The 24,511-nt window shown below is 47.5% G+C and overlaps 2 protein-coding genes and 1 pseudogene across 8 annotated transcripts in view; 2 read left to right on the forward strand and 1 right to left on the reverse strand.

Moving 5' to 3' along the window:
* Positions 1 to 870: 870 nt before the first annotated feature.
* LOC307189461 (splicing factor C9orf78) lies at positions 871 to 7,978 on the reverse strand. The gene is made up of 9 exons (XM_079927535.1): positions 7,803 to 7,978; positions 7,376 to 7,435; positions 6,037 to 6,088; positions 5,824 to 5,894; positions 4,848 to 4,925; positions 4,071 to 4,268; positions 3,200 to 3,336; positions 2,997 to 3,095; positions 871 to 1,540 (listed from the first exon to the last, which is right to left on the reverse strand). Exons 1-9 carry the CDS (start codon positions 7,883 to 7,885, stop codon positions 1,449 to 1,451), a joined length of 870 nt encoding a protein of 289 aa, XP_079783661.1. The 5' UTR covers positions 7,886 to 7,978; the 3' UTR covers positions 871 to 1,448.
* On the forward strand, positions 7,884 to 23,076 carry LOC307188931 (septin-7-like; annotated as a pseudogene). The gene is made up of 5 exons: positions 7,884 to 7,956; positions 8,093 to 8,204; positions 8,258 to 8,326; positions 18,262 to 18,793; positions 22,933 to 23,076. The product of its transcript is annotated as a septin-7-like (transcript).
* Positions 8,135 to 24,511, forward strand: part of USP20 (ubiquitin specific peptidase 20) — a 75,588-nt gene continuing 59,211 nt past the window's right edge. For 3 of the 6 annotated variants that reach the window (XM_079925858.1, XM_079925854.1, XM_079925859.1), the window contains exons 1-2: positions 8,214 to 8,326; positions 22,933 to 23,044. The gene's annotated coding sequence lies outside the window, so the exon portion shown is untranslated. The other 3 variants (XM_079925855.1, XM_079925856.1, XM_079925857.1) reach the window with 3 other exon arrangements.

The following is a 24,511-nucleotide window of genomic DNA, read 5'->3' on the forward strand; positions in this document are numbered from 1 at the left end:
GTGATCCGGGATCCCATCCAAGATAGCACATTATATTTAGTTGTCATGTCTCCTTAGCTCCCCTGGGCCGTGGCTGTTTCTCAAACTTTCCTTGGTTTTGACGACCTTGAGAGTTTGGGGGGAGTACTGGTCAAATCTTCTGTAGGATCCCCAACTACTGGAATCTGTCTGATGCTTTCCTTATGATTAGACTGGAGTTACGGGTTTTGGGGAGGAATATACTTTACAGAGATAAAGTGCTATTTTTATAACCTCATATCAAAGGAACATACAGTCAACATGATTTATGACTGTTGATGCTGACCTTCATCACCTGGATAAGGTAGTGCTGGTCGGGTCTCTCCCAGGTAACGATACTTCCACTCATTCATTCATAATTTGGAGGATCGCCTATGGACTCAATCCTGGGGATTCAAGAAGAAAACGAGGCACACGTGATTCCTGCCTTCAGTGACCTTGCATTCATTCGAGTGAAGGGGAAAAAAAGCGAGAAGAAAATCTAGTTTACAGATGAGAAAACAGGCTCCGAGGCAAACGGATTTGTCCAACGATTTAAGGAAGCTGTGAGCAGGGCTCAGATCTGACTCCAAAGCCACACTTCTCTAATCACACAATACTTGCTTTAAATCAGCCCAGGAGTCAACCAACCTGTTCTTTCCTCGTCACAACCTGTGTAACTACCTCAGGGAAAATGTCACAGGTGGGCCATACCTGACAGCTCAGCGACTGGAGCCTGCCCACCTCGCTTAAACTAAATGAGAAAACCCCTCTCAGTGATTGAAGTTTGCTTTTGAGCTGCCCAACCCCAGACTCTGAACACATTACCTGGCGTTGGTATAAGAAGACGCAATACAAACAATAAGGCTGGGTCCATTTCATATTTAATACTTAAGTGCTAAAAGTGATAGAAACTGTTTTTTCTTTCATAATGAAAAGAAACAGATAACTTTGTAAAAGTCAGAAAATACCAGTGTTCCTTTGATCTCAAGCTAGATTTTTCTGCTGGCAGCTGGATCCACTGTAAACAGTGACGGATGCATTTCTGAACCCCACTCCAGATACTTGAAAACAGGAGACATGATTGCATATATAATGATAATAAAACCACAATCGAAAGGGTATTATCTCACCCTGAAACACACAACTGTTTCCTCCTGACCCAGGGCAAATATTAGGAGAAAGTCAACATATTTACAAACGAGATTTAATAATGCTCTCAAGAATAGAGTTTGTCCCCAAAGAGGAAAACTACACATTGTTTCAAAAGGTTACAAATTCAGTGCCTGAAAAATCCAGCAGGTAAGCAGCAGGACGGATAGAGTCTGTTTTGGGAACTGTCTGCTAGCCAATGAGCAGGCTTCTGTCCAGGAAGCCTTTTATCAGGGGGAATAAAGGGAGTGAACGACACTGTTTATACCCCACTTTGCACCTCTCCCCTTTAGCCTCCCTCAGTACCGCCTGTTCATCTTCTTGAACTTCTCGTAGTGATAGTCATCTGTGGCCTTCTCGTTGGCAGGACGCTTGCGGTTGGGAGGGGACCCTGAGAAGGAAAAGAGGAAAAGCTGTTTGCCATGCTGGAAGCCAACAACAGGCGTAGCTCCACGTAGGCAAGGACGACCATGCCTGTCTCACTCCCTACAGGAGCCCCAGTGCCTACTCTAGTGAACAGGAACATAGTAGGGCCTCAGTAAGTACCTGTTTTTGGGTGAATAGCAATAAACATGGTGGAGTCAGGTGCCAACCAAAATATGCTGACTTCAGTGTCAGACCAGGTGAGCAGCAGTAGCTACGCTTCATTGAGAGCTTGACAACGTACCAGGCACGGCACTAAATCTGTTTAGACAAGACTTCCTTTCACCCACCCAGCAATCCTAGCAGGGGCATGTTACCATCTCTGCTCAGAGAGGTTAGCTGATTTGCTCAAGGTCACTCAGGAAGTGAAGGTAGGCTGAGGTGAACCCTTTGGTGCCTCCAAAGTCCCTGCTTCCTAGGTATTAATAATAGGAAGCTCTTTGGGAATCAAAGACTACACAGCTAAGGTGTTACAGAAAATAATTTCTGAAGTAGGAAGGAAGAAACAGAGCAACAGGCTGGATTTTCAGAAGCCTCAGCAAATTTAGCATTTCCTTAGAATCATCCCATTATTGATGAGAAAGATGACACCGCCTGGTGCTGGTGAGCACGTGGGAAAGGGGCTCTGCTGGATGATGCTGGCGGGAGAACAAATTGGGATCATTTGGTGAGTTCTCACAAGGCAGCTTAAGGACATGACATAGGCAAGAACGATCATCATTAAATAGGGAAAACTGGGAAACAACCTAAGTGTCCCGCCAGAGGGAAATGGTTAGACTATAGGACATCTATCTATACAGCAGAACGTGATACGGCCATTGAAGGGGAAAATGTATTTACTGTCATGGAGAGACAGGCAGAGCACACTAAAAAGCTGTGAGATCCTATTAAGTGTGTATACAGAGTATGTATATTTTTTAAAAGTGGGCAAGGTTATACACAGTCAGCCCTTGGTATCCCTGGGTCCCGCATCCGTGGATACGGAAGGCTGACGGTGGGACTTGAGCATCCACAGATTTTGGTGTCTGCAGCGGGTCCGGGAACCAGTCCCCCACGGATACCCAGGGATAACAATATATAAAAATGTTAACACGGGCTGTCTTTGGGTGGTGAAATTATGATTAACTTTTAATTTACTTTTGCTTATTGAAATTTTCTAATTTTTTGAGTCTCTATTATATTTGACAGCCCGGTGAATCCTTAGAGCAACCCCAAGTGGTAAGTTTCATTACTATCCCCATCTTAGAGGTAAAGAAACTGAGGCTTGGAAAGGGGAAGGCACGTGACCATGGTACAGAAAATGGACTAGAACCCAGATGCCCTGACCCCAAAGCCCAAGCGCCGTCCCTGCCGAGTCCCTCCCCACCTCCACGGGCCCCGGGCAACGGTCACGCCAGGCAGCCCGCGGCCTCTGCTGTACTCACGCTCAGGCTCCGGCTTCTCTGTGTCGCCCACCCTCAACGGTCGGGCTTTGGGCTCTTCTTTGTTTCTCCGTATGGGAGCGTTGAGCTCCTCGTGATAAACTGGACCAAAAGAGACCAGGGGACGGGTCAGACAGACTCTGGGAGCCCAGGGCCCTCAAGCCAATGGCGTGGGCCGCAGCTGCTTCCCCAGACGCGACACTTACATCGGTTGTGCTGCACGTAATTCACGGCCATGTTGGTGGGCACAAAGGACGTCTCGCTGTCCTTCTTCTTGTTCTGCTGCTCTGCCAGCAGACGGGCCTTGGCATCCTCCGTGGAGATGATGTTTTTTATTTTAGCACTATGGGGAGAAAGGAGCCACACCACAGTGAGATCCTCACACCTCTGGCCTCAGGTGGAACTGACTAAAGGGGCTGGCAGCCCCCCCACTGCATAAGGACGTCATCTTTCTTGGGGCACAGCTCCCTACAATTTACCAACTCCCCTGCGGCCAGACTGTCACGGAGCTCTCCCAGCATCGGAGATGCAGGAGTTACTCTCTTCTGATCAAGAGGAAACTGAGCTGGAGGTCAGGTGAACTGACTAAGGCTCAAAGCTAGTAAGGCCAAAAAGGAAGCGAGAACCCAGAAGTCTCCCAACTTTCTACCACACCCGAAGATGATTATGACCACTGTATTTCCTCCATAAAAATCCCCTTTTGGAGCAGATGCTTTGTAGTAAAAATGAAAGAAGGATCATGGGGTGGGTGAGCCTTTATCATTGCTCCTGCTAGAATAAAGCAGCAGAATACACGGACCTGAAGAGAAGAGCTGAAGAGCTGTGAACTAAGGCTAAATAAAAACATTCTTGTTTTCGGCAGTCAGAGTCCCTTGTCTCTTTAACTACTTCTGACCAACCCTTCAGAGAAACTCCTGGCAACAACCATGTCAGCCTGCCACAGAAGATAGTTTGTATCTGTGGGTTTCCAAGGAGACAGGTTAAGAAACAGTCCCTTAACTTTTAACTGGAAAGCAGAGAGCTCGTCTTTTCTGCCTAGGGGCGGGAGAGAGGCACGACCGTGGGTCTGAAACGCACTCGATGCCGAGGTCCACCTCCGGGATGCCGCTCAGCATCTGGTTGGACAGCATCTCCTCAGTCTTCTTTGCTGAGGAAACCCGGATGTTTTCCGGCAGTTCGTAAAGGCAGTCCTCTGCATTCTTTGGCTTAACTTTCTGTTCCTCGTGTTCCACGATCCCTTTCCGCTTCTTCAGCTCCGTCTCAATGTACTTCATCCTGAAATGAGATACCCAAAGGCCTCAAAAAGGGGCAGGAAAGCTCACAACTGGTGTCTTTTAAGTGAGTGGGGTCCCCAACTCTGGCTCACGGAGCCGTGACGGTTGATGATGAAGTTGCCATCGTTCCATGGAGAAGGAGAAAAATAACTTGAGTTTTTAAATCAAGCTAAAATTTTTCAACTTAAAGCACCAACATATATTATGAGATTCTGTCCTACCACACCATGTGTAAGGTTCTTTGAAGACAAAAAGATAATGGGAGATGGTAGTTTGTTTAACAGCCTTGTTGGCAAAATGAAAAATAAGCAAGTCCATTGTTTATCCCTGCAATTTTGGGGGGATGGAACATTACTAGTCAAGGAATCTAAAATTCCAAGAACCACACTTTTAAAGAATTTTTGAGTTTTTCAAAGTTCTCAAGCCTCAGGCGGTGGGGAAAGGGGAGGCAGGGGCACGAGAGGGGCCAACTTGCTGTCTTTGGATAAGTCTAGAAATGTCATCTGTGACAAAATATCTTGGACTCTGTCTGGCTGGAGCCCTCCCCCAATCTCTTACTGATGAACAGACTGACACCTACATGTCAGCGTCCTCGTCCCTTCGGTTGGTTTCTGCAGAAAATGACGTCCCCAGATGGAGGTCTTCCTCTTCACTGATCCTAAAAAAAGAGAACAGTGAAGCAGAGCCTTAGAGTCACAGCTAAATGAGGCTGAGTGTGATGTTACATGAATAAAACATGTATGCAACGAAATGCACAACATCCTGTTTATGGTCAAGAAATATATACATATATATGATATGTAAATAGAAGGAACTCTAGGAATATATGCAAGCACCCTGACGGCCTCTGGAGATATCTCGGGGGAATGAGTAGATTCGTTTATATTTCACTTTTGTATTGTTTGTATTATTTTTGTAATTGTTTCTATGTTTTCCTCAAAAAAGAAAAACAACCTCCACATGGGTTTGAAAGACAATATATAGCGGCTTCCAAGGTGGCGCAGTGGTTGGGAGTCCGCCTGCCAGTGCAGGGGACATGGGTTCGAGGCCTGGTCCAGGAGGGTCCCACGTACCGCAGAGCAACTAAGCCCGTGTGCCACAGCTCCCGAGCCTGTGCTCTAGAGCCCGTGAGCCACAACTACTGAGCCCGTGTGCCACAACTACTGAAGCCCACGCGCCTGGAGCCTGTGCTCCGCAACGGGAGAGGCCACTGCAATGAGAAGCTTGCGCACCGCAACGAGGAGTGGCCCCCGCTCGCCGCAACTACAGAAAGCCCACGCGCAGCAGCGAAGACCCAACGCAACCAAGGATTAAAAAAAAAAAAAAAAAAGTTAATATACAATGCACCTTTACAAGAGGTGCCTGCCTGCATCACTCTAAGTTAACTTTTGAAGAGTTTTTGTTTTCTTTGTTTTTAAACAACATACCATTTACAAAGCACAAAGGGTACTCCAAGATGTCTCATTAAAGCTGCCGCAGGACCCAGCTCCCTGGGGGAACACAGACCCAGGCAGGGGCTGCAGGTGAATTTGCCTCTCAGCCAGTTTTGCACTTACTTATCTTTGCCCCTTTCCTTTAGTTTCTTCATGTCTACCATCCCACCTGTCTTCATCTGAAAGGGATCATCCTGCAGAGAGCAAACACAGCCGAGAAGAAGCATTTATATAACTTGCAGTGGAATTTTTTCTTGTTTTCTTTTAAGAAAACACAATCATCCACTGCAGAGCAGCCACATCTTCCCACTGCCCAGGGAGGACCCCGCAACTCACCACTAGAGTGGTCTCTTCTTGTACCTTCTCTCCCACCAGCAGGGCTACAGCACTGAGAAAAGCCAAAAAGTGGGGGAGAGAGAGAAAGGGCACAATTCAGAGATAAGGAGAAACATTTAGGAAGTCTTTAGGTTGCAACATTAGGGCAAGGGTGAGATTTGCGGGGTGACCACTGAAGCTGGCTGGAAAAGCCTACAAGAATAACAGGGTCCAAGAAACACTCTAGATGCTGGAGGTGGGGGTAGTGGTGACGTCAGTGGTACATTTTCCTGCAAAGTCATTTAGCATTATCTTGGCTTAGAAATCTCATTTCTAAGATTATGCCTTCAGGGAAAATGAAGCTAAAGACAAATGCAGGAAAATACTATTGCAGCCTTATTTGATGGTGAAATTTTAAAAAATGATCTACAGGTCCCAAAATAAGGGGTAAGTTAAATTATGATATGTACATCTGATAGAATGTTATGCAGATATTAAAAAGGTTTTTGGAAAAATTACCCACAATGTGGTTGAATGCCCACAATATCGTAAGTTGAAAGTACAGTAGTCCCCCTTTATCTGTGGTTTCACTTTCCACAGTGTCAGTTATCTGCGGTCCAAAAATATTAAATGGAAAATTCCAGAAATAAAAAATTCCTAAGTTTTAAATTACCAGCTGTTCTGAATGGTGTGATGAATCTCTGCCATCCTGCCCCGTTCCACAGAGGAGGTGAATCATCCTTTTGCCCTGAGTGTCCACACTGTATACACTACCCACCCATCAGTATAGGAAAAAATAATCTACATAAGGTTCAGTACTACCCAGTCTTCAGGTATCCACTGGGGGTCTCAGAACATAGCCCCCGTGGATAAGAGGGGACTACCGAAGAACAACAGAATAAAAGTAAAGCTGCTCATCGTCTTTACAAAAAAGAGAGAAAACAGACAGGAAAAGAACATTAAATGTTAACACTGATCACCTCTGTATGGGAGAATTATGGGTACTGTTTATTTCCATGATTATACTTTTCTAAATTTTCCCAAACTCTTAACAATCAGTGTGCATTTCACAGTTAATCACAGTGTGCATTTGACAATAAAAACACTGATCAATGACCTGTTTCTGTACCTCTGGAGTAAACTTCAAGATCACAAGGCTCGGGGCATGTCCTGATTAAACATCTGCAAAAAACGCTTGGACCCCACCCCAGACAGTACAAGGTGTAAAATGTGTCAAGAGAAGGGGCTATGCCTGAGGAGATATTTGTGACAGCGACCGGGTGGGGATGCGGGAGTCGGGGTAGGTGGTGTCTCGGTCATGCCCTCCTCCTCCGGGTCCTCTCCCCCACGCAGTACCCACCTCACCCCGTTGGGCCTCTTCCTCAAGTTCTGCACCTCTCGGGTCTCTTCCAGTTTTAATCTAAAAAAAAAAAAAAAAAAAAAAAAAAAGGCAATGCACAGGCTGAGAGACCCTCCACGGAACTCAGAGTCAAAAGGCAGCTTCGAGGGACATCCCTGCCTCGCTGCCTGCCCGCAGTGGTCCAGAGGGTGACTCTGCGTCTGGACACACCAACGGGAGTCAGAACCGCTGCGCATGCCAGGGGCACCTCTCCCAACCATGAGACCTTGGGGCGGCGGTCTCATCCCTAGGGGCCTCAATTTCTTCACAGAAGGGGATAACAACCGGCTCATAATTAGCAATGTTGTCAACAAGGTACCTGGCCGGTGGTGAGTCCCCCTAGGCTGCCTCTCTCTTCCTGCCCCGTGGAAGCCCGCCCCAAACGCACCGAACTTCCTCTGAGTCCTGCTCATCTTCCTCCGACTCCGAGTCGGCCCGGCGCCGGCGGAAAGTCTTCCCGGTGACCGGCATGGTCGCGCCAGCCCCGCGGTCTAGCCGCCGAGCCCCTGCGCTGAGATCTAGGATACTTCCGGCGCTCAGCAGTGAGATCAGAGCGCCGGCCCCTACCCGGCCCGGCCCGGCTCGGTCCGGCCCCAAGCCCTCAGGCCCCGCCCCCGGCCCACACCGTTCATCTGACCACGCCCCTACCCCTGGCGTCGGCCTCTCCCGATTGGGCAGCCGAGGGGGAGGAGGCGGGGCGCGGCCGGCCGGGCCTCCTGACCCTGCGCTGCGCCGAGCCGCGGAAGGCGCGCTTGACTGACAGGCGGAGGTGGCGCGGTTGCTACGGCAGGTGAGTTCCGGGCGGCAGCCAGCTGCTTCAGGGGGCCGGGTCTCTCCGAGAAGGGGCGAGCCCAGTCCAGCTACGGGCCGGCGGGGCCTGGCCCTGCCTGGTACGCAGAACGCCGCGGCCAGGTGAGCTGAGCCGGGGACCCCCCCCCCCGGCCGCCACCGCCCTGTCCCCTCCTCCAGCCGGCGCCCAGGGGATCCTCTCGGGCCCCAGCAGCCCACTTCGAGCCCCCAGGGGCTCGTTGCTTCTCCGGAACAGGGGCCGCTATCTCTTTTATTTCTGCCTGGGCCTGACCCAGCGTTTAAAGCACGTGTGTGGCGTCTCGGAGCGCTGACTTGTATTTCCCCGGGGTCTGGGCCCTGACGGGCACTTTTTTCTTTAGGGACAAAAGATGACCACTTCTTAGCGATGATGAATTAAAGCCCCAACCCCGACTGCCCCGCTAATGATCACTTCCAGCCACTTCTCCCCGAGGAGAGTCGCGTCTGGTGTTTTGAACCCACCCGGGAGGGTTTGAGGGTTGAGGGTGCTTGCTGGCCGCTTCCCGGGACCTTCGGGGGCCTTGTTTTCGTCCTTTGTCACGAGGACTGTCTCTCCGGCCTCCGCCCCTTCTACCCGAGGATGCTGTGAGAATTAAGTTTGTTTGAAAAAACAGGCATCAACAAACGCTTAGGATATACCTAAATGCATAAATAATGGCTTACGGGACGTCTAGAAAGCCCTTATTAGTTTTTCTTTTCTCAATATACTGTCTGTCCTTTCCTTTACAAGAACTACCTCTTATTAAGCACTTCTTATGTGGCAGGCACTGGACTCAGCATTATTTCATTGAACTCATCCAACAATCCTAGGAAGTAGATTCAGTTACTGTTTTTCATTTTGCAAACGAAGACACCAAGGCTCAGAGAGGCAGTACGTGCCTCAGGTAGCGCAGCTGGAAGGTGGAGCAGGAATCAGTCACAGGCCTACCTCTGCTGCACCTTGCGCACATAAGAGTTCAGTAAATGTTTACTGCAGGTTCCCTGTTCCGGAAGACCGTTCTGAAGCAGGGCAGCATTTCTGGAATGCCTTACTTTTCTCTGGAACAGTCTCCTTGGAGGTTGTTGTTCTCTTCCTTGGACTGAGACGAATAGTAGACTCAGGACTTGTTGGAACGGCCTTTTGGCTTTGATGAAAAGCCATAGTTTAAAAGCCTCCAAGTCTTGCCCTCTGCAGCCTGGTTCAGCCAAACCCAGATGCACATGGAATCACTGGGCACCTTGTCCGTGGTGGCCGAGGGAGAGGCTCCTTGGGAATTGCTGCAGGAACCCAGGGAGTCGACGTCTGCAGCTCTCACGCTCTCAGAGTTGGCTCCAATTTTGCCCTCGCAGCAGCGCTCCCACCGGGGGTACTGGACAACACTAGGGAGAGGGCCACAAGGGCAAGGACATTTCTAGATCCCCCTCATCTGACATCCCAGGGAGGACCATCTGGTACAGATGCACGGTCCCCACTGGCCAAGACCAGAGTGCCCACCGATAACCTCCTGGGCTGTGGCAGATCTAATTGAGACTTGTTTAGCGAAAGTAATGCTGAAAAGTGGCAGCTGTAAATCTGGCAGCGTGTGGCTGGGCTGAGGGGCTGCAGATCCTCTGAGTTTTGCTGGGCCTTCTTGGGGATGGGATGAAACTGGTTCTCAGAGGGAGCCTGTGGGAAATCTGGGTTCTCTTCAGTTCAGAGATAGACCATGTCTGCGTTTGGTTTGAGAGCTTGGTTCCTGAGGAAATGTCCAGGTTTGGCTTGAGTTTGGGTTAGTGTGCCGGCTCCTTTGTGGAGCCAGGTGAAACGCGGGCTTGTGTCAGTGAGCATTCATGTCTTTGGGATCCAGCAAAATGATTGCAGTTCACAGCCTGGCCATAGCACGTATTCAGTGAATGTTTGTTAGACGGGTTTGCTTATTCAGCATCTATTTACTGAGCTTTCAGTATATGGAGCAGCCACTGTTTTAGGTGCTTGAAGAATATTAGGGAGCAGAAGAGACTAAAGACCCCTGAACTAGTGGACTTTATCTTCTGATAACATAAGTATGTAAGTATGTTAGAAGGTGATGCCATGGAAATAGAAAAAAATAGAGCAAGACAAGGGAATCAGGGGTGGCAGGGAGGGTTGACTTGCTAATTTCAGTTGGTGTTCTGGTTTGCGGTTTGGTGGGTAACATGACAAAGCAGCGGACTGAATTCTAGGCCCTGGGTTCAAGTCCCAGTTCTGCCAGCTTGCTGTGTGAGTCTGGCCAGGAAACTTCCCTTCTCTGAGCCGGTTTCCCCACCAGAGCCCCTGCTGTGCCGTTTACTGGCTGTGTGACCTTGGCATGAACCTCTCTGATCCTTTCCTGCTTGGTGGTTTTAGGGGTCCTAGTCTGAGTTTCTGCTTAGACCTACTCCAGGGTTTGCAGCTTCCCAGTGACCGTGGCCAGTCACTGCCTCCCGCCTGTTAAGCCCCAGGGACTGCCAGCGTGGGGCAGCCACAAACCCCATTAACAGACTCTTTTGGACCCCGGAACAAAGTGCAGTACCAGGTTTCGGGCCATGAAGAGATGTTATCCTAAACTTAAGGAATTTAAGTTGAGCAGAAAAATGCTGTGTGAAGAATGACTCAGAAGAGGTACTCGTGAGGGAGGCCAGGGGAAGCTACTCTGGGGGTGTGGGGGTGTGGGTTCAAGGATGTAAAGGTCATCCCCACTCCAGTCTGGCCAGGGCTATTTGGGAGCTGGTAGAGCCGACAGTGCAGAGCACTGACTTTGGGGCAGGCCGTCCTGGGTTTGAATCCTGGCTCAGCTGCTCAGTAGCTGTGTGGCCTCCTGCCAGTCACTTCGCCTCTCTGAGCCTCCGTCTTTCCTCCTTTAGTGATGGAGGTGGAGATGGATTTAGTTCTCAATGTTGCCCGACCTCCAGAGTGGTTGTGAGGATTTAGTGAGGTGTAGTAGTACCCGTTCCAGTACACCGGGCCACTCTGGGCGGCGGCAGGCAGGGCTTGGCAGGGAAGGAGGTTTGAGGGTCCTGCTTTGAGAGTCGGAAAGATGGTTGACTCAGTGAATTAAGACTGGTTAAAGGAAGGGATGTATCTGGAATTTGGGGAAAATGGGGTTGCTTGGAAGTAGAATGGAGAGAAGGCATGAGGGAGGGAAGAGACACGTGTTCTGTGGGGCAGAGGGCAGCATGGAGGGGTGTGGGCACAGGTGTGTGGGGTGTGGGGTGGCCAGTGTGGTGGGGATCAGGGCAGGTGGGGTCCTTGTGTTGGGGGCGGGCTTGGTAGCATCACCTTCCCATCCTGAGGAACTGGGCTCTTAGGTGGCAGGAGGATGTAGCCAGAACCCCTAGGAAAGTGATGAGTAATGGGCACCTGAGGCCTGGTCGCAGCAGCTCTGCCAGGCCCAGGTGTGCTGCCTCACTGCCTGCGCTCCTGCGCGGCGATGAGGTGGGTCACTTTCCCCATCACTCCGTGGAGACCCCGGGGAGGGGGACGTGCCTGCCCTTATTCAGGATGAAGCATCTTGGAAGTCTCATCCGGGGCCTGCAACGGGTGGGCTCAGTGCCAGACCTACCGGCCTGCCTCCTTTCTTCCTGCTTTCTTGTCCCCGAGAGAGGAGGTGGGTCTGGTGGGTCAGGAGGGACAGGTGCCCCGGCATCGCTGTAGTGGAGGCGCAACCCCTCTGGCTGGCATCTCGGGCGCTGGCTGTGAGGCGGTGATTTCCAGCAGCACAGCGGAGCTGCGGCTCTCAAGAGGGCCCATTCCCGCATCCAGGCCTCTCAGCAGCACAGGTATCGTTCCCTTTCAGTCTTCATTAAACGCCTGCCGTGTGCACTCCGTTTATTTGCACAGAGGGAAGGGTGGGAAGGGCTGTGAAGGCGGACCCCACCTGGCTCACTTCCCACTGCACCGCTTCCTTGCTCTCTGGTCTCAGGCAAGTGGCTTCCCATCTCGGAGCCTCCGTTCTTCCTCCGTAAGATGAGAAACAGCGGTCCTTACCCAAGAGTGTGTAGTGAAGTGCCGGGCATCGTGCCTAGCGCAGAGTAGGCACTCGAGCTTCTGCTGTTGAGTTAGGGTTACCTTTTCCGAAAGACCCCTCCCTGCTCCCACCTTAAGTGAATTAAAGGGACTCTTTCAAAAGTGTCTATTTTGAAAAACATCAAACTTATAGAAAAGCGAAAAGAATAATAAAATGAAATCCCATTTGTACCCTTCACCTGTATTCACCGATTATTAATATGTTTACCCTGTTTACTGTCTGTATATTTATACACTCATTATCACCAGAATCATTATTGCCGATCTATTTAAGAGTAAGTTGCAGATATCATGACCCTTTGCCCCTAACTATTTCAGGAGGAATTATCTAAGAACAAGGACACTGTAATACATAACCTGAAAATGGTTTTCATCTTCAGAAACTTTAACATTGATATAATACTATATCAGTTTCCCAGGGCTGCCATAAAGTCCACAGACTGGGTGGCTTAAACAACAGAAATTTATTTTCTCACAGTTCTGGAGGCTGGAGGTCCAAGATAAAGATGTCAGCAGATTTGGTTTCTTCTGAGGCCTCTCCTTGACTTGTAGACAGTGACCTCCTTGCTGTGTCCTCACATGGTCTTTTCTCTGGGTGCATCCCTGGTGCCTCCTTGTGTATCCAAATTTCCTCCTCTTATAAGGACACCAGTCAGGTTGGATTAAGGCCCACCCTAAAGACCTCATTGAACTTAATTACCTCTTTAAAGACCTTATCTCCCAATAAGATTATATTCTAAGGTACTGGAGGTTAGGACTTCAACACATGAATTGGTGGGGGGACACAACTGGGTCCATAACAAATACTGTTATCTAATATGTAGTCCATATTCAAATGTGTCAGTTGTTCCACTAATGTCCTTTTCCCCGTTGATCCAGGATCCAATTTTGTCAAGTCTTTTTAGTGCCTTTTCTCTGGAACAGTTTCTCAGCCTGTGTTGAGAAAGGGAATTGATTTGCCTAGAAGCAGAGGTGCCGACTGCCTTGGGACAGGAGCCCTATTTAAGGATTTGCACCATTCCCTTGGGTCTCTTTTCAGGGCTTTACTTTGATGTCAGAAGCACTAGGAGGTGAGCTTGGATCTTTAAAAGTGTCACCGAGAGCCAGAACTGCGTTAGTCACCTGCTGTGTGTCATACTTGGTGGACATTATACATTTCTCGACTGGGCTGCTTGGCCTGCACTGTCCTGGGCAATGGAGCCCTGAGTGAAAAGCTGATGCAGGACATGCGACTTATGTTCCTACCAATCTCAGTTTCCAGGTCTATAAAGCGTGGCCAGTAACACAATTTATAGTACTAAGCATTTTTTGAACTTTGTTGCTGTGCAGATAAATACAAACTCTGAGCCGCCCTGCAAGTCCAAGTGATCAGAAGTCATTAAATCCTTCCCATGGGGCTTCCCTGGTGGTGCAGTGGTTGAGAGTCCGCCTGCCGATGCAGCGGACACGGGTTCTTGTCCTGGTCTGGGAGGATCCCACATGCCGCGGGGCGGCTGGGCCCGCGAGCCATGGCCGCTGAGCCTGCGCGTCCGGAGCCTGTGCTCCGCAACGGGAGAGGCCACAACAGTGAGAGGCCCGCATACCGCAAAAAAAAAAAAAAAATCCTTCCCATGCATTGCCCCACTTCATCCTCTCAGTTACCCTAGTTGCTGTCTTTGTCCCCATTTTCCTGGATGAGGAAACTGAGGGTTGGGTGATTTAGCTAAAGATACACAGCTTGCAAGTGACAAGAGCAAGGAGCCGAACTCAGGGCTAGCTGTCTCCATAATTGCCTTGTGTGATTACAGACCACTCCGGGGGACGATGGGTGTGGAGCAACTGACATGTAGTAAGAGCGCAGTGGAAGGTGACTCCCGTTAGTAATTATAGCATCCTTTGTGGCTGCACACAGGTGCCCTGGTGTTGAAACAGGGAACTCTGTGCCCCATGAGGGCAGGGCCCGGGCCTGGCTTCTTTCGCATCACCCTAAGGAGGTCAGCGTTGGTTGGGGACCAAGATAAAACAAAATGAAAAATTTTAGACGGCTGGGATCAGTAAAGTATGATCCTTGCAGACTCATGCACTTCAGATGTTTCGTGTCCTGCGTGGACTATTAAGCACCCAAAGTTTTCGGTACTACCACTTGACGTTTCCCTGTATGTAAACTGATTTTTTTAAAACTTGAAGTATAGTTGATTTACAATGTCGTGTTAGTTTCAGGTGTATAGCACAGTGATTCAGTTATACATACATACATATATAGGTGTGCATAGGTATATATATGTGTGTATGTAGGTATATATAGGTGTATATATATATATAGGTGTGTTTTTATATATATATATATATGTATTTTTTCAGATTCTTTTCCTTTATAGGTTACTACAAAATATTGAGTATAGTTCCCTGTGCTATACAGTAGGTCCTTGTTGGTTATCTATTTTATATAGTAGGGTGTGTATGTTAATCCTAGCCTCCTAATTTCCCCTTGGGTAACCACAAGTCTGTTTTCTATGTTTGTGGGTCTATTTGTATAAAATGATGTTTAACCATTAACTTTTTAACTAATGTTAGTAAACCTTAAACTTTCTATGTTGCTCATACACTGTTGGGAGGCAGATAAATTTATATAATCTTTCTGGAGGCAAATTTGTCTATATATATCTAGTGCCTTCAAAACAAACATTTTGACCCAGTAATTTTTCCTGTGGTCAAAGATGTGGTCAAAGATTTATATTCTAAAATATTCCTCACTGCCATATATCTAATAACAAAACACACACACACACACACACAAATATCCTAAGTGTCCAACAGTAGGAGAATGGTTGAGTAAGGTATTGTAGAGCTTAAATTGTATGTGGTGTCATGTTATTCAGCCATTAGAAATGAAGTTGTTAAAAAGAAGTCTAGTGATGTGGGAAACGTATATAATATAAACCAAAAAAATCTGTATGCAAACTATATCTGTCATAGTCTGGTTTAGTTTTAAAATTTATATATTCATACATATGAGTAAGACTTACCAAAGCAGTAACCAAATTTTTTTCTGTATAGAAGGATTACAGGTGATTTTTATTTCATTTTATGTTTGTCTGTGTTTTCCAGCTTCTATGGAGGTGAATATTAATTTCATTAAAACCAAACAAAGACGCCATTTTCTCTTTGCAGGGTAGGTAGGAGAAGATGAAAATTTTTAATCCAGCGCAGAAGTTAATGAGGCAAAAACAAAGGTGTTAAGAGCAAATCTTCTTCCGAACGAGTCACAAGGTGAAGAGTTGTACTTTTCAAGCCATCCAGGTAGTGGCTGAGGCAGTTCCTCTGTTGGGGCTTCCGGGACCACTCAGGTGCTGCTGCCCCTCTCTGAAATGGCCCTCAAGTGTCCTGTTCACACTCTGTGGGCCTGGAGAGCTCCAAGGGATGAGGTTCTCCTCCCCAGGGTGCTCTCAGGAGTCTGCAGAGAAGCACGGACAGACGCAAGAGGGGCAACCCCACATACCGAAGAGGCCGGACACGTGCTCCTCTTATTTTCGAAACTTTTTTTTTTTTTTTTTTGCAGTACGCGGGCCTCTCACTGTTGTGGCCTCTCCCGTTGCGGAGCACAGGCTCCGGACGCGCAGGTTCAGCGGCCATGGCTCACGGGCCCAGCTGCTCCGCGGCATGTGGGATCTTCCCGGACCAGGGCACGAACCTGTGTCCCCTGCATCAGCAGGCGGATTCTCAACCACTGCGCCACCAGGGAAGCCCTTATTTTCGAAACTTTAAAAATTATACTTAAAAGTAACCAATTAGGGTCTATGTTACAAAAGCAACACAAATTTGTTGCAGAAAATGCAGACACGCAAAAAAGGAGGAAAAGAAATCACTTGACTCCATCCTCCCAGAGATGAGGAGGGCACCCTTTCTGTAGGTGCAAAAACAAAATTATTTTACCAAAATGGAATTTTACTATAACAGCGTTTTATAACTTTTTGACTTTTTTTTCCTTTTCCATTATGGTTTATTACAGGATATTGAATATCGTTTCTGTGCTATACAGTAGGACCTTATTTATCCATTCTATGTATAATAGTTTGCATCTGTATGGCTTTTTGACTTCCGATTCATTCAGCAAATATTTACTGAGAAGTTACTGTGTTCCAGGTGCTGTTTTAGGTATTTGGGATACAACAGTGCATAAAACAGATCCCTGCCCTTAGGGGACTCACATTCTTGAGGAAAGATAGGAATTAGACAAACAAAAAATCCCGGCAGTCTAGTGGTTAGGACTCTGCGCTTCCACTGCAGGGGACCTGGGTTCAATCCCTGGTGGGGAACTAAGATCCTGCCTGCTGTACAGCATGGCCAAAAAAAAAAAAAAAGGATAAATGACCAAAATGATTATAGAGCATGCCAAGTATGGGCCAGGATGGACAGAGGGCCTTTCTCGAAAGAGAGTAGTGGGGTAGGGTGGGACTGCCTTCAGCAGGGTGGCCAGGGGACCTGGTCAGGGGACAGTGAAGCTGAGAACTGAGGGATGAGAGGGGGAGAGCTACATTGAGCAGCTCGGCCGGGCACCAGTGGGGACCAGTGTCTTTCCTGGTCATTGAGTAGTTTACTTCATTATACCCCATCCCAGCTTTTTCAGATTTGTTTTAATGGTGTCATATTATATGTATTCTTATGCAACTTATTTAAAAGTTATTGTATTTTATTGTAGTTTTAAAACGTCAGTAGAATACATATAACATAAAATGTACCATCTTAATCATCTTTTACTGTACAGCTCGCTGGCGTTAAGTATATTCACAATGTTAGGCAACCATCACCACCGTCCATCTCCCCAAGCGGAAACTCTGCACCCACAAATCAACTCCCCATTCCCCCTACCCCTGACAGCCATCATGCTACTGTCTGTCTCTATGGATCTGACTCCTCTAGGGACCTCGTATAGGTAGAGTCGTACAGTATTTGTCCTTTAGTGTCCGGCTTATCTCATTTCGCATAATGTCATCTAAAACATTCCAAGACCATAGAAAGTTCTCTCTTGCCTCTTTGCAGTGTAGCCTTACCTTCTGCCCCAGGCAACTACTGATCCAGTTTCTATCGCTGCAGATTAGTTTCGTCTGTTTTGAAATTTCATAAAAGAATCATATAATGTGTACTTTTTTGTTTCTTTGACTTCTTTTCCTCAGCTTAATGTTTCTGGAATTGATTCATGTTGCTGTGGGTATCAGTAGGTCTTTCTAATGCCATGTATTATTCTATGATATGAAAATAGCAAGAGTTTGCTTCAGTCCCCTGTTTGTTGGACATTTAGGGTCTTTCCAATTTCTGGCTATGATGTATAAAGCTATTATGAGTGTCTGTGTACAAGTCTTTGTGTAGATGCATGTTTTCATTTCTCCTGGGACGATATCTAAGAGAGGAACTGCAGGATCCTATGATAAGTATAAGCTTAACTTTGTAGGAAACTGCTAAACTATTTTCCAAAGGTTTTTATACCACTTAACACTCCTATCAGAATCTATGAGAATTCCTTTACAAATTCAGCAACAGCTGGTAACGTATGTTACTAGTTGTAGATATTCTTGGGTGTGTGAGATGTTATCTCATGGTTTTAACTTGCATGTCTCTGATGGCAGGTGATGTTGAGCGTGTTTTCATGGGCTCGTTGGCCATTCTTACTTGGTGAAGTATCTGTTCAATCATTTGTCCGTTTAACAAAATTAGACCATTTACCCTTTTGGGAGTTGTAAGAGTTCTTTATATATTTTGGGTATTTGTCAGATACAGGTTTCGTGAACATTTTCTCCCAGCCTGTAGTTTGTCTTTTCATTTTCTTAACAGCATCTTTTGAAAAGAAAAAGTTTTAATTTTGAAAAAGTCCGGTTCATCAATGTTTCCTTTTATGATTAATGCCTTTTGTGCCCTGAGACCTTCGCCAGCTTCAAAGTCGCCAAGATTTTCTCTGTTTTTTCCTCTAGAAGTTTCAAAGCTGTAATTTGTTTGTTTAAAGTCTGTGATTCGGAGAACTGGTGGGCTGTTCCGTGCCCAGGCTGGTCCTGGAGGGGCTGTTGGTCAACGGGAGGGTCAGGGTGAGGTCCGGGGCTGCGGTGGTGGCTCAGCAGACGGACCTTGAGGGCTCCGTGGGGTTTGCAGATCTCCCACATCAAGTACACAGCAATCAGTGAAGAGAGCGGTTGGATTCACACTTAGGGTTCCACATTAACCAACTCGTTATTCCTCACAGATTTGTATTCTGCAGAGCATCCAGGTCCTTCCATAGAATAAAAAAGACCGTATAGGTGGAACAATCCAAAGTTTTCTTCAAAGAAGGTGGTGCTCAGTTGCTGCTCACGATAGTTGATGCCCTGGGGTTTGGAGATGCAGTTGGGCATAGAAACTGCTGACAGCCTGTTACTGACTGCATTGATAGCACATGCGAGGACCACCTAAGTGCAGAATCTCGAGTGAACAGACGTTAGACGCTGGACAACAAGATGCGGTGTTGTTTACACTTCGTTGCTCCTTCAAGACATGGACTTCAACCGTTGGATATCGAGTTTATGAAGTGTTTGCATGAAAAAGTGAGTATTATCCCACTTATTGCCAAAGCTCACACCAGAGAAGTGTCAACAGTTTAGAAAACAGATGATGAAAGAAACCCAAAACTATAAAATTAAAATACGTGAATTTCCAGAAACAGATGATGACGAAAAATAAAAACTTGTTAAAAACATGGAGGACCGTTTCCCTCTTGTGGAAGGTAGCAGTACTGTCATCAAGGTTAATGGCAAAAGGATCAGAGGAAGGCGGTATCTTTGGGGTATTGCTGAAGTTAAAAGTGGTGAACATTGGAATTTGACAATTCTAAGAAATATGTTGCTAAGAACACACATGCAGGACTTGAAAGGTGTCATTGGTAACGTGCGCTATGAGAACTACAGAAGCAGAAAACCTGCAGCTGTGACTTACGCTGGAGTTGATAACAAAAAGAACAAAAGGCAGCTTCCTAAGAGCCCCCGGCACAAATGGAAGAAGAAAGAAGGGAGCGTGTAGCTAAGATGACGTTGGAGATGGAGCAGGTGTTGGAGATGAAGGCCAAAGAAAAAGTTCAAAAGCTGAAGGACTCTGAAGCTGAGCTCCAGCAGCGCCATGAGCAAATGAAAAAGAATTTGGAAGCGCTGCACAAAGAATTGGAGGAAAAATGTCATCAGTTTGAAGATGAGAAATCAAACTGGAAAAACTCAACAGTGTACTTTCGAACAACCAAACTCTGAGAACCATGGAAAAAAATGAGAAGAAAGGGAAGGTCTTTTAAACCCTCTACTGACAACCAATTACATAAAGTCTGTGATTCATTTCTAAATAATTTTTGTATATGATATGTAGGGTAGGGGTTAAAGTTCATTTTTTTTTACCGTATGGATATCATTGTTCCAGTACCATTTGTTGAAAAGACCATCTTTTGCCCATTGAATTATATCAGTACCTTGGGATTTCCCTGGTGGTCCAGTGGGTAAGACTCCACGCTCCCAATGCAGGGGGAGCAGGTTCTATCCCTGGTCAGGGAACTACATCCCTCATGCCACAACTAAGAGTCTGCATGCCGCAGCTAAGAAGTCCGCACACCACAACTAAGAGTCTGCATGCCGCGGCTAGGAAGTCTGCACGCCACAACTAAGACTTGGCACGGCCAAAATTAAAAAAAATAATAATAATGAATTATATCAGTACCTTTGTTGGAAATCAATTGACAACAAATGTGTGGGTCTAGACTCTCTACTCTGTTCCCTTGAGCTGTATGTCCGTGTTTGAGCCCATGCCACACTGACTTGATTACTGTAGCTTTATAGAAAGTCTTAAGTCAAGTGGTATAAGTCTTCCAACTTTGTTCTTTTCAAAAATTGTTTTGGCTATTCTAGGTCTTTTGCTTTTCCCTATAAATTTTATTTTATTTTTTTTAATGAAAAAAAATTTATTTATTTATTTAGACTGTATTGGGTCTTCATTGCTGTGCACGGGCTTTCTCTTGTTGCGGCGAGCAGGGGCTACTCTTCATTGCAACGTGTGGGCTTCTCATTGCTGTGGCTTCTCCTGTGGAGCACAGGCTCTAGGCGTATGGGCTTCAGTAGTTGCGGCACACAGACCCTAGGGTGCGGGGGCTTCAGTAGTGGCGGCACACGGGCTCTAGGGCACACGGGCTTCAGTAGTTGTGGCACACGGACTCAGTAGCTGTGGCTTGCGGGCTCTAGAGCGCAGGCTCAGTAGTTGTGGCACACAGGCTTAGTTGCTTCGTGGCATGTGGGATCTTCCTGGACCAGGGATTGAACCTGTGTCCCCTGCATTGGCAGGAGGATTCTTAACCACTGCACCACCAGGGAAGTCCCCTTATAAATTTTAGAATCAGCTCGGCAATTTCTACACACAAGGCTGCTGGGATTTTGATTGAGATTACATTGAATCTGTAGATCAATTTGGGGAGAACAGACATCTTAACAGTATTAAGTGTGCTAGTCCGTGAACATGGTATATCTCTCCACTTATTTAGATCTAATTTAATTTCATGGATAGGAAGATTCAACATTCATCATCATTTTCAATGGCAACGTAGTACAACAGTGTATGGTTGTGTTACTATTTAACCAATCGCCTGTTGTTGTTCACTTAGATTATGTCCAGTTTCCCCCCATTATAAACAGCGCTACAGTGGATGTCTTTGTCATTCTGTCTTTGCACACACCCTTGATGACTTACTTAGAGAAAATCTGGAGCCAGGTCAACCCTCTTGACTGTTCTTTGCTCTCTGCCTTACTTAAACTGGTGGGCATTTGTATGCGGTGGAATGTGGAATGCCAGTGATCGGGCTTGCTTTTGGTGAGGCCCAGTGCACACTGACTTAGAACAGGGGTTGGCTAACTGTGACAGCAGGCTGGGATTGTTTTGTCAGGCCCTCGAGCTAAGAATTTTTTTTTTAATTAATTTATTTTTGGCTGCATTGGGTCTTAGTTGCTGCACGCAGGCTTTCTCTAGTGGCGGTGAGCGGGGTCCACTCTTCGTTGCGATGTGCGGGCTTCTCAATGCGGTGGCTTCTCTTGTTGCAGAGCACGGGCTCCAGGCGTGTGGGCTTAAGTAGTTGTGGCACGTGGGCTCAGTAGTTGTGGCTTGCGGGCTCTAGAGTGCAGTCTCAGTAGTTGTGGGGCACGGGCTTAGTTGCTCCGTGGCATGTGGGATCTTCCCGGACCAGGGCTCGAACCCGTGCCCCCTGCACCGGCAGGAGGATTCTTTTTTGCAGTACGCGGGCCTCTCACTGTTGTGGCCTCTCCCGTCATGGAGCACAGGCTCCGGACGCGCAGGCTCAGCGGCCATGGCTCACAGGCGCAGCCGCTCCACAGCATGTGGGATCTTCCCAGACCGGGGCACGAACCCGTGTCCCCTGCATCGGCAGGCGGACTCTCAACCACTGCGCCACCAGGGAAGCCCCTGGCAGGAGGATTCTTAACCACTGCGCCACCAGGGAAGTCCCGAGCTAAGAAGTTTTTTAAAATATATTTTTAATGGATTATAAAACAAAACAGAAACAAAGAAGAATATGTGATGAAGATCACTGTGGGCAGCAAAGCCTAAATACTTACTACCTGGGCCCTTATAGAAAAATTTTGCTGACCCCTGACTTAGAGCAAGGCTCTGCACTGGGCAGATCTGATCAGGTCCCCGCCCACCACGTACCAGCCCAGGATCGACCATGGCCAAGTTCCTAGCTCATTAGCTCCAGTTCTGTTTCTTCATCTGTGAAATGGGCAGTGAGAGTACACACAGGGTTGTCAGCCACAGGGCTTTTTTTCTGTCTGAAGTTGCAGGAACGTAAGTGGTCTGATTGCACGTGTGAGTCAGGAGGGGGCCTGTCACTGTCATCCTCGTCTGGGGCAGTGTTCACGGCGCTGGGCGTCAAGCTCATAACCTGGCTCAGCCATCTGGCTGGAGAGATGGGGCACATACCAAAGATACGCAAAAAACCCACGTACTGCAGCTTAAAATAGCGTGGAGCTGCCACTGACCCAGCGCCCTTGGCCTCAGTGGAAACGAAAAACTAAAAATCTGGGTTCAAAGGAGGAGGACTGGAATTTAGAACCCTGAACCCCGTCATTGGCATGTGACCGTTTTAAATGATAGCTTCTAACTGCCTCTCCCTCTATGAACTGCCCACACCTGGGAAACTGTGGCCCACCAAGGAAGGGGGCGCATTGGTGACATGCGGACGAACCCGATTGTGTCTGTCGCCTAGGGTCGGGGGTTCTGAGCAGTACAAAGTTCTTGGGAGGCTCAAAGGATGATCTGAGGGTCTCAGTGGCACTCCTGGAAGGGGCAGATCCTTCTGTCCATGGGGAGCAATAGTTGGAGAGGCCCCGTGGCCCTCTCCTGCAGATCCCTCTCTCGGGGATCACAAAGGTAACGCCCAGCAGTGACTAGTGAAGGGTCCAACACCCCCCAGGAGGCCCTGTTTGCCAGCTCTACCCAAGCCTTCTTCACTGTCCCTTCAGTGGTGTGTTTTTATTGTCCCTGTGGATGGACTAGGGAGTGTGTCTAGCCTGTGGATACCCCAAATGTCCAGAAATTCACTTTCCTCTCCCAGGAGGAATTCTGGGCTGTTTTTAGCCCCTGATTGGTGCTAAGAGTGATTTTAAGGTAACGGAGCTACATGAGGTGTGCTGGTTTGTCCCTCTAGGTTCCCTGCCAGAGGCCTGCACTCACCCCGGCCCACTGCAGCCCAGCAGTGTCGGCCGTCACCGGAGAATGCGGACGCTGGCAGCTTCCCGGGGCTGTCGCTTTGCACAAAGGTAGGCCCACAGCCTGCTCCACTCAGGTGTAGCCCTTATGCATGGATCAAGGAGGAAGTTTGGAGTTTTCTTTTTAGGTGAAATAATGGAATTGTGGTTATGTTTGTTTGTTTTTACTTTTTCTTTTTTCAAGTCTCGTAGAAAAACATACACGGATGAAATGACGTGATATCTGGGATTTGGTGCAAAACAAGAGGAAGTGGGAGGTTGAGATGAAGCAAGGTTGGCCATGGATTAATTGTGAAGCCAGGTGATGGGTACATGGGGGTGTGTTACACACTTGCGTCTGCATCTGCATATGTTGACATTTTCCGTTAAGTTCCAAAGAGAGAGCCTTAGGAGTCTGACCAGCTTGGGTTTCGGCCTTAGCCCTGGTGCTCCTGTTTGCAAGACCTGAGACCAGAAGTGTCCCGTTTCCTCATCTACAAAATGGGGCAAAACACAGCTGCCTCAAAGATTGCCGGAGGAAGTTTTCAATGAAAGAATACACAGAAAGCACTTAGTCTGGGTCCTGGCCCCTAATCAGTCCCAGTCACTCCTGTTCTGGCTGGGAGTCTGGGCCAGTTCACCCCCGGCTGACCATTTGGAGTGAGGAGGGGGCTTACAGGAGAGTGCCTGGGGGTGTCCACCTCCCTCTGGTGGATGCACAGCCTCTGCCTCTGATTAAAGCACTTTTGGCTCCACCTACATCTTTGATTGGTTGGACCTTTCTTGGTAATAGTTTGGAGCTAGAATCAAAAGCCAGGTTCCTGGGTACAATTTCTGCTAAAATATTGGGTTGTGGAAGCACTTACTTAGTTATTTCTTTTTAAACATTTTCTTTTGAAATAATTATAGATTCACAGTAAGTTGCCAGAAATGTGCTGGGAGGTCCCATGTACCTTTCACCCAGTGTCCCCCAGTGGTCACACATCTCTGGTGTATCTGTAACACAGTGTCATGACCAGCAAAGTGACTGGTACAACCCAGGGAGCTTACTCAGATTTCACCAGTTTTACCTGCACCCATTTGTGTGTATGAGGTGTGTGTGTGTGTGTGTGTGTGTGTGTATGTGTGTGTGTGTGTGTTCAGTTCTGAGCAGTTTTACACACATGTAGAGCCATGTAACTACCACCACAGTCAAAATACAGAACTACCTATCACCACCAAGGAGTTCCCTCAAAGGAAGCATTTGTTTTTCAAAACAGAAATAGCTTTTTTCCTTCTGATTTAAAAAAAGAGAGAAATTATACACAGAAGAGTGTCAGGAAGGAAGTTTGCCACAGTATCATCAGCAATTTTACTTTATACTTTGTACTTTTTTTTTAACATCATCTGAGTTTTGTTTTTATAATAAGCATGTACCATTGTAAAAAAACAACAAAGCTATTGTGAAATCTGTCACCCAGATACCCCACCACGTGGTTCTTTAGTGAACATCTCTCAGGCCTCTTCCTGGGTTGGTTTGCCCGCCCTTCTCTCTGATTT

This window comes from Stenella coeruleoalba (assembly GCF_951394435.1).
Source record: "Stenella coeruleoalba genome assembly, chromosome: 7".
Taxonomy (NCBI): Eukaryota; Metazoa; Chordata; class Mammalia; order Artiodactyla; family Delphinidae; genus Stenella; species Stenella coeruleoalba.

What these genes read in the sequence shown, in the direction of transcription:
- LOC307189461 (XM_079927535.1), bottom strand. Translation starts at nt 7,885, where the DNA reads ATGCCGGTCACCGGGAAGACTTTCCGCCGGCGCCGGGCCGACTCGGAG. An exon ending in CAGGACTCAGAGGAAGTTCG is followed by an intron (nt 7,436 to 7,802) that starts GTGCGTTTGGGG and finishes TTTTTTTTTTAG; the next exon opens with ATTAAAACTGGAAGAGACCC. An exon ending in GAGGTGGACCTCGGCATCGA is followed by an intron (nt 3,337 to 4,070) that starts GTGCGTTTCAGA and finishes TTCTCCCCATAG; the next exon opens with TGCTAAAATAAAAAACATCA.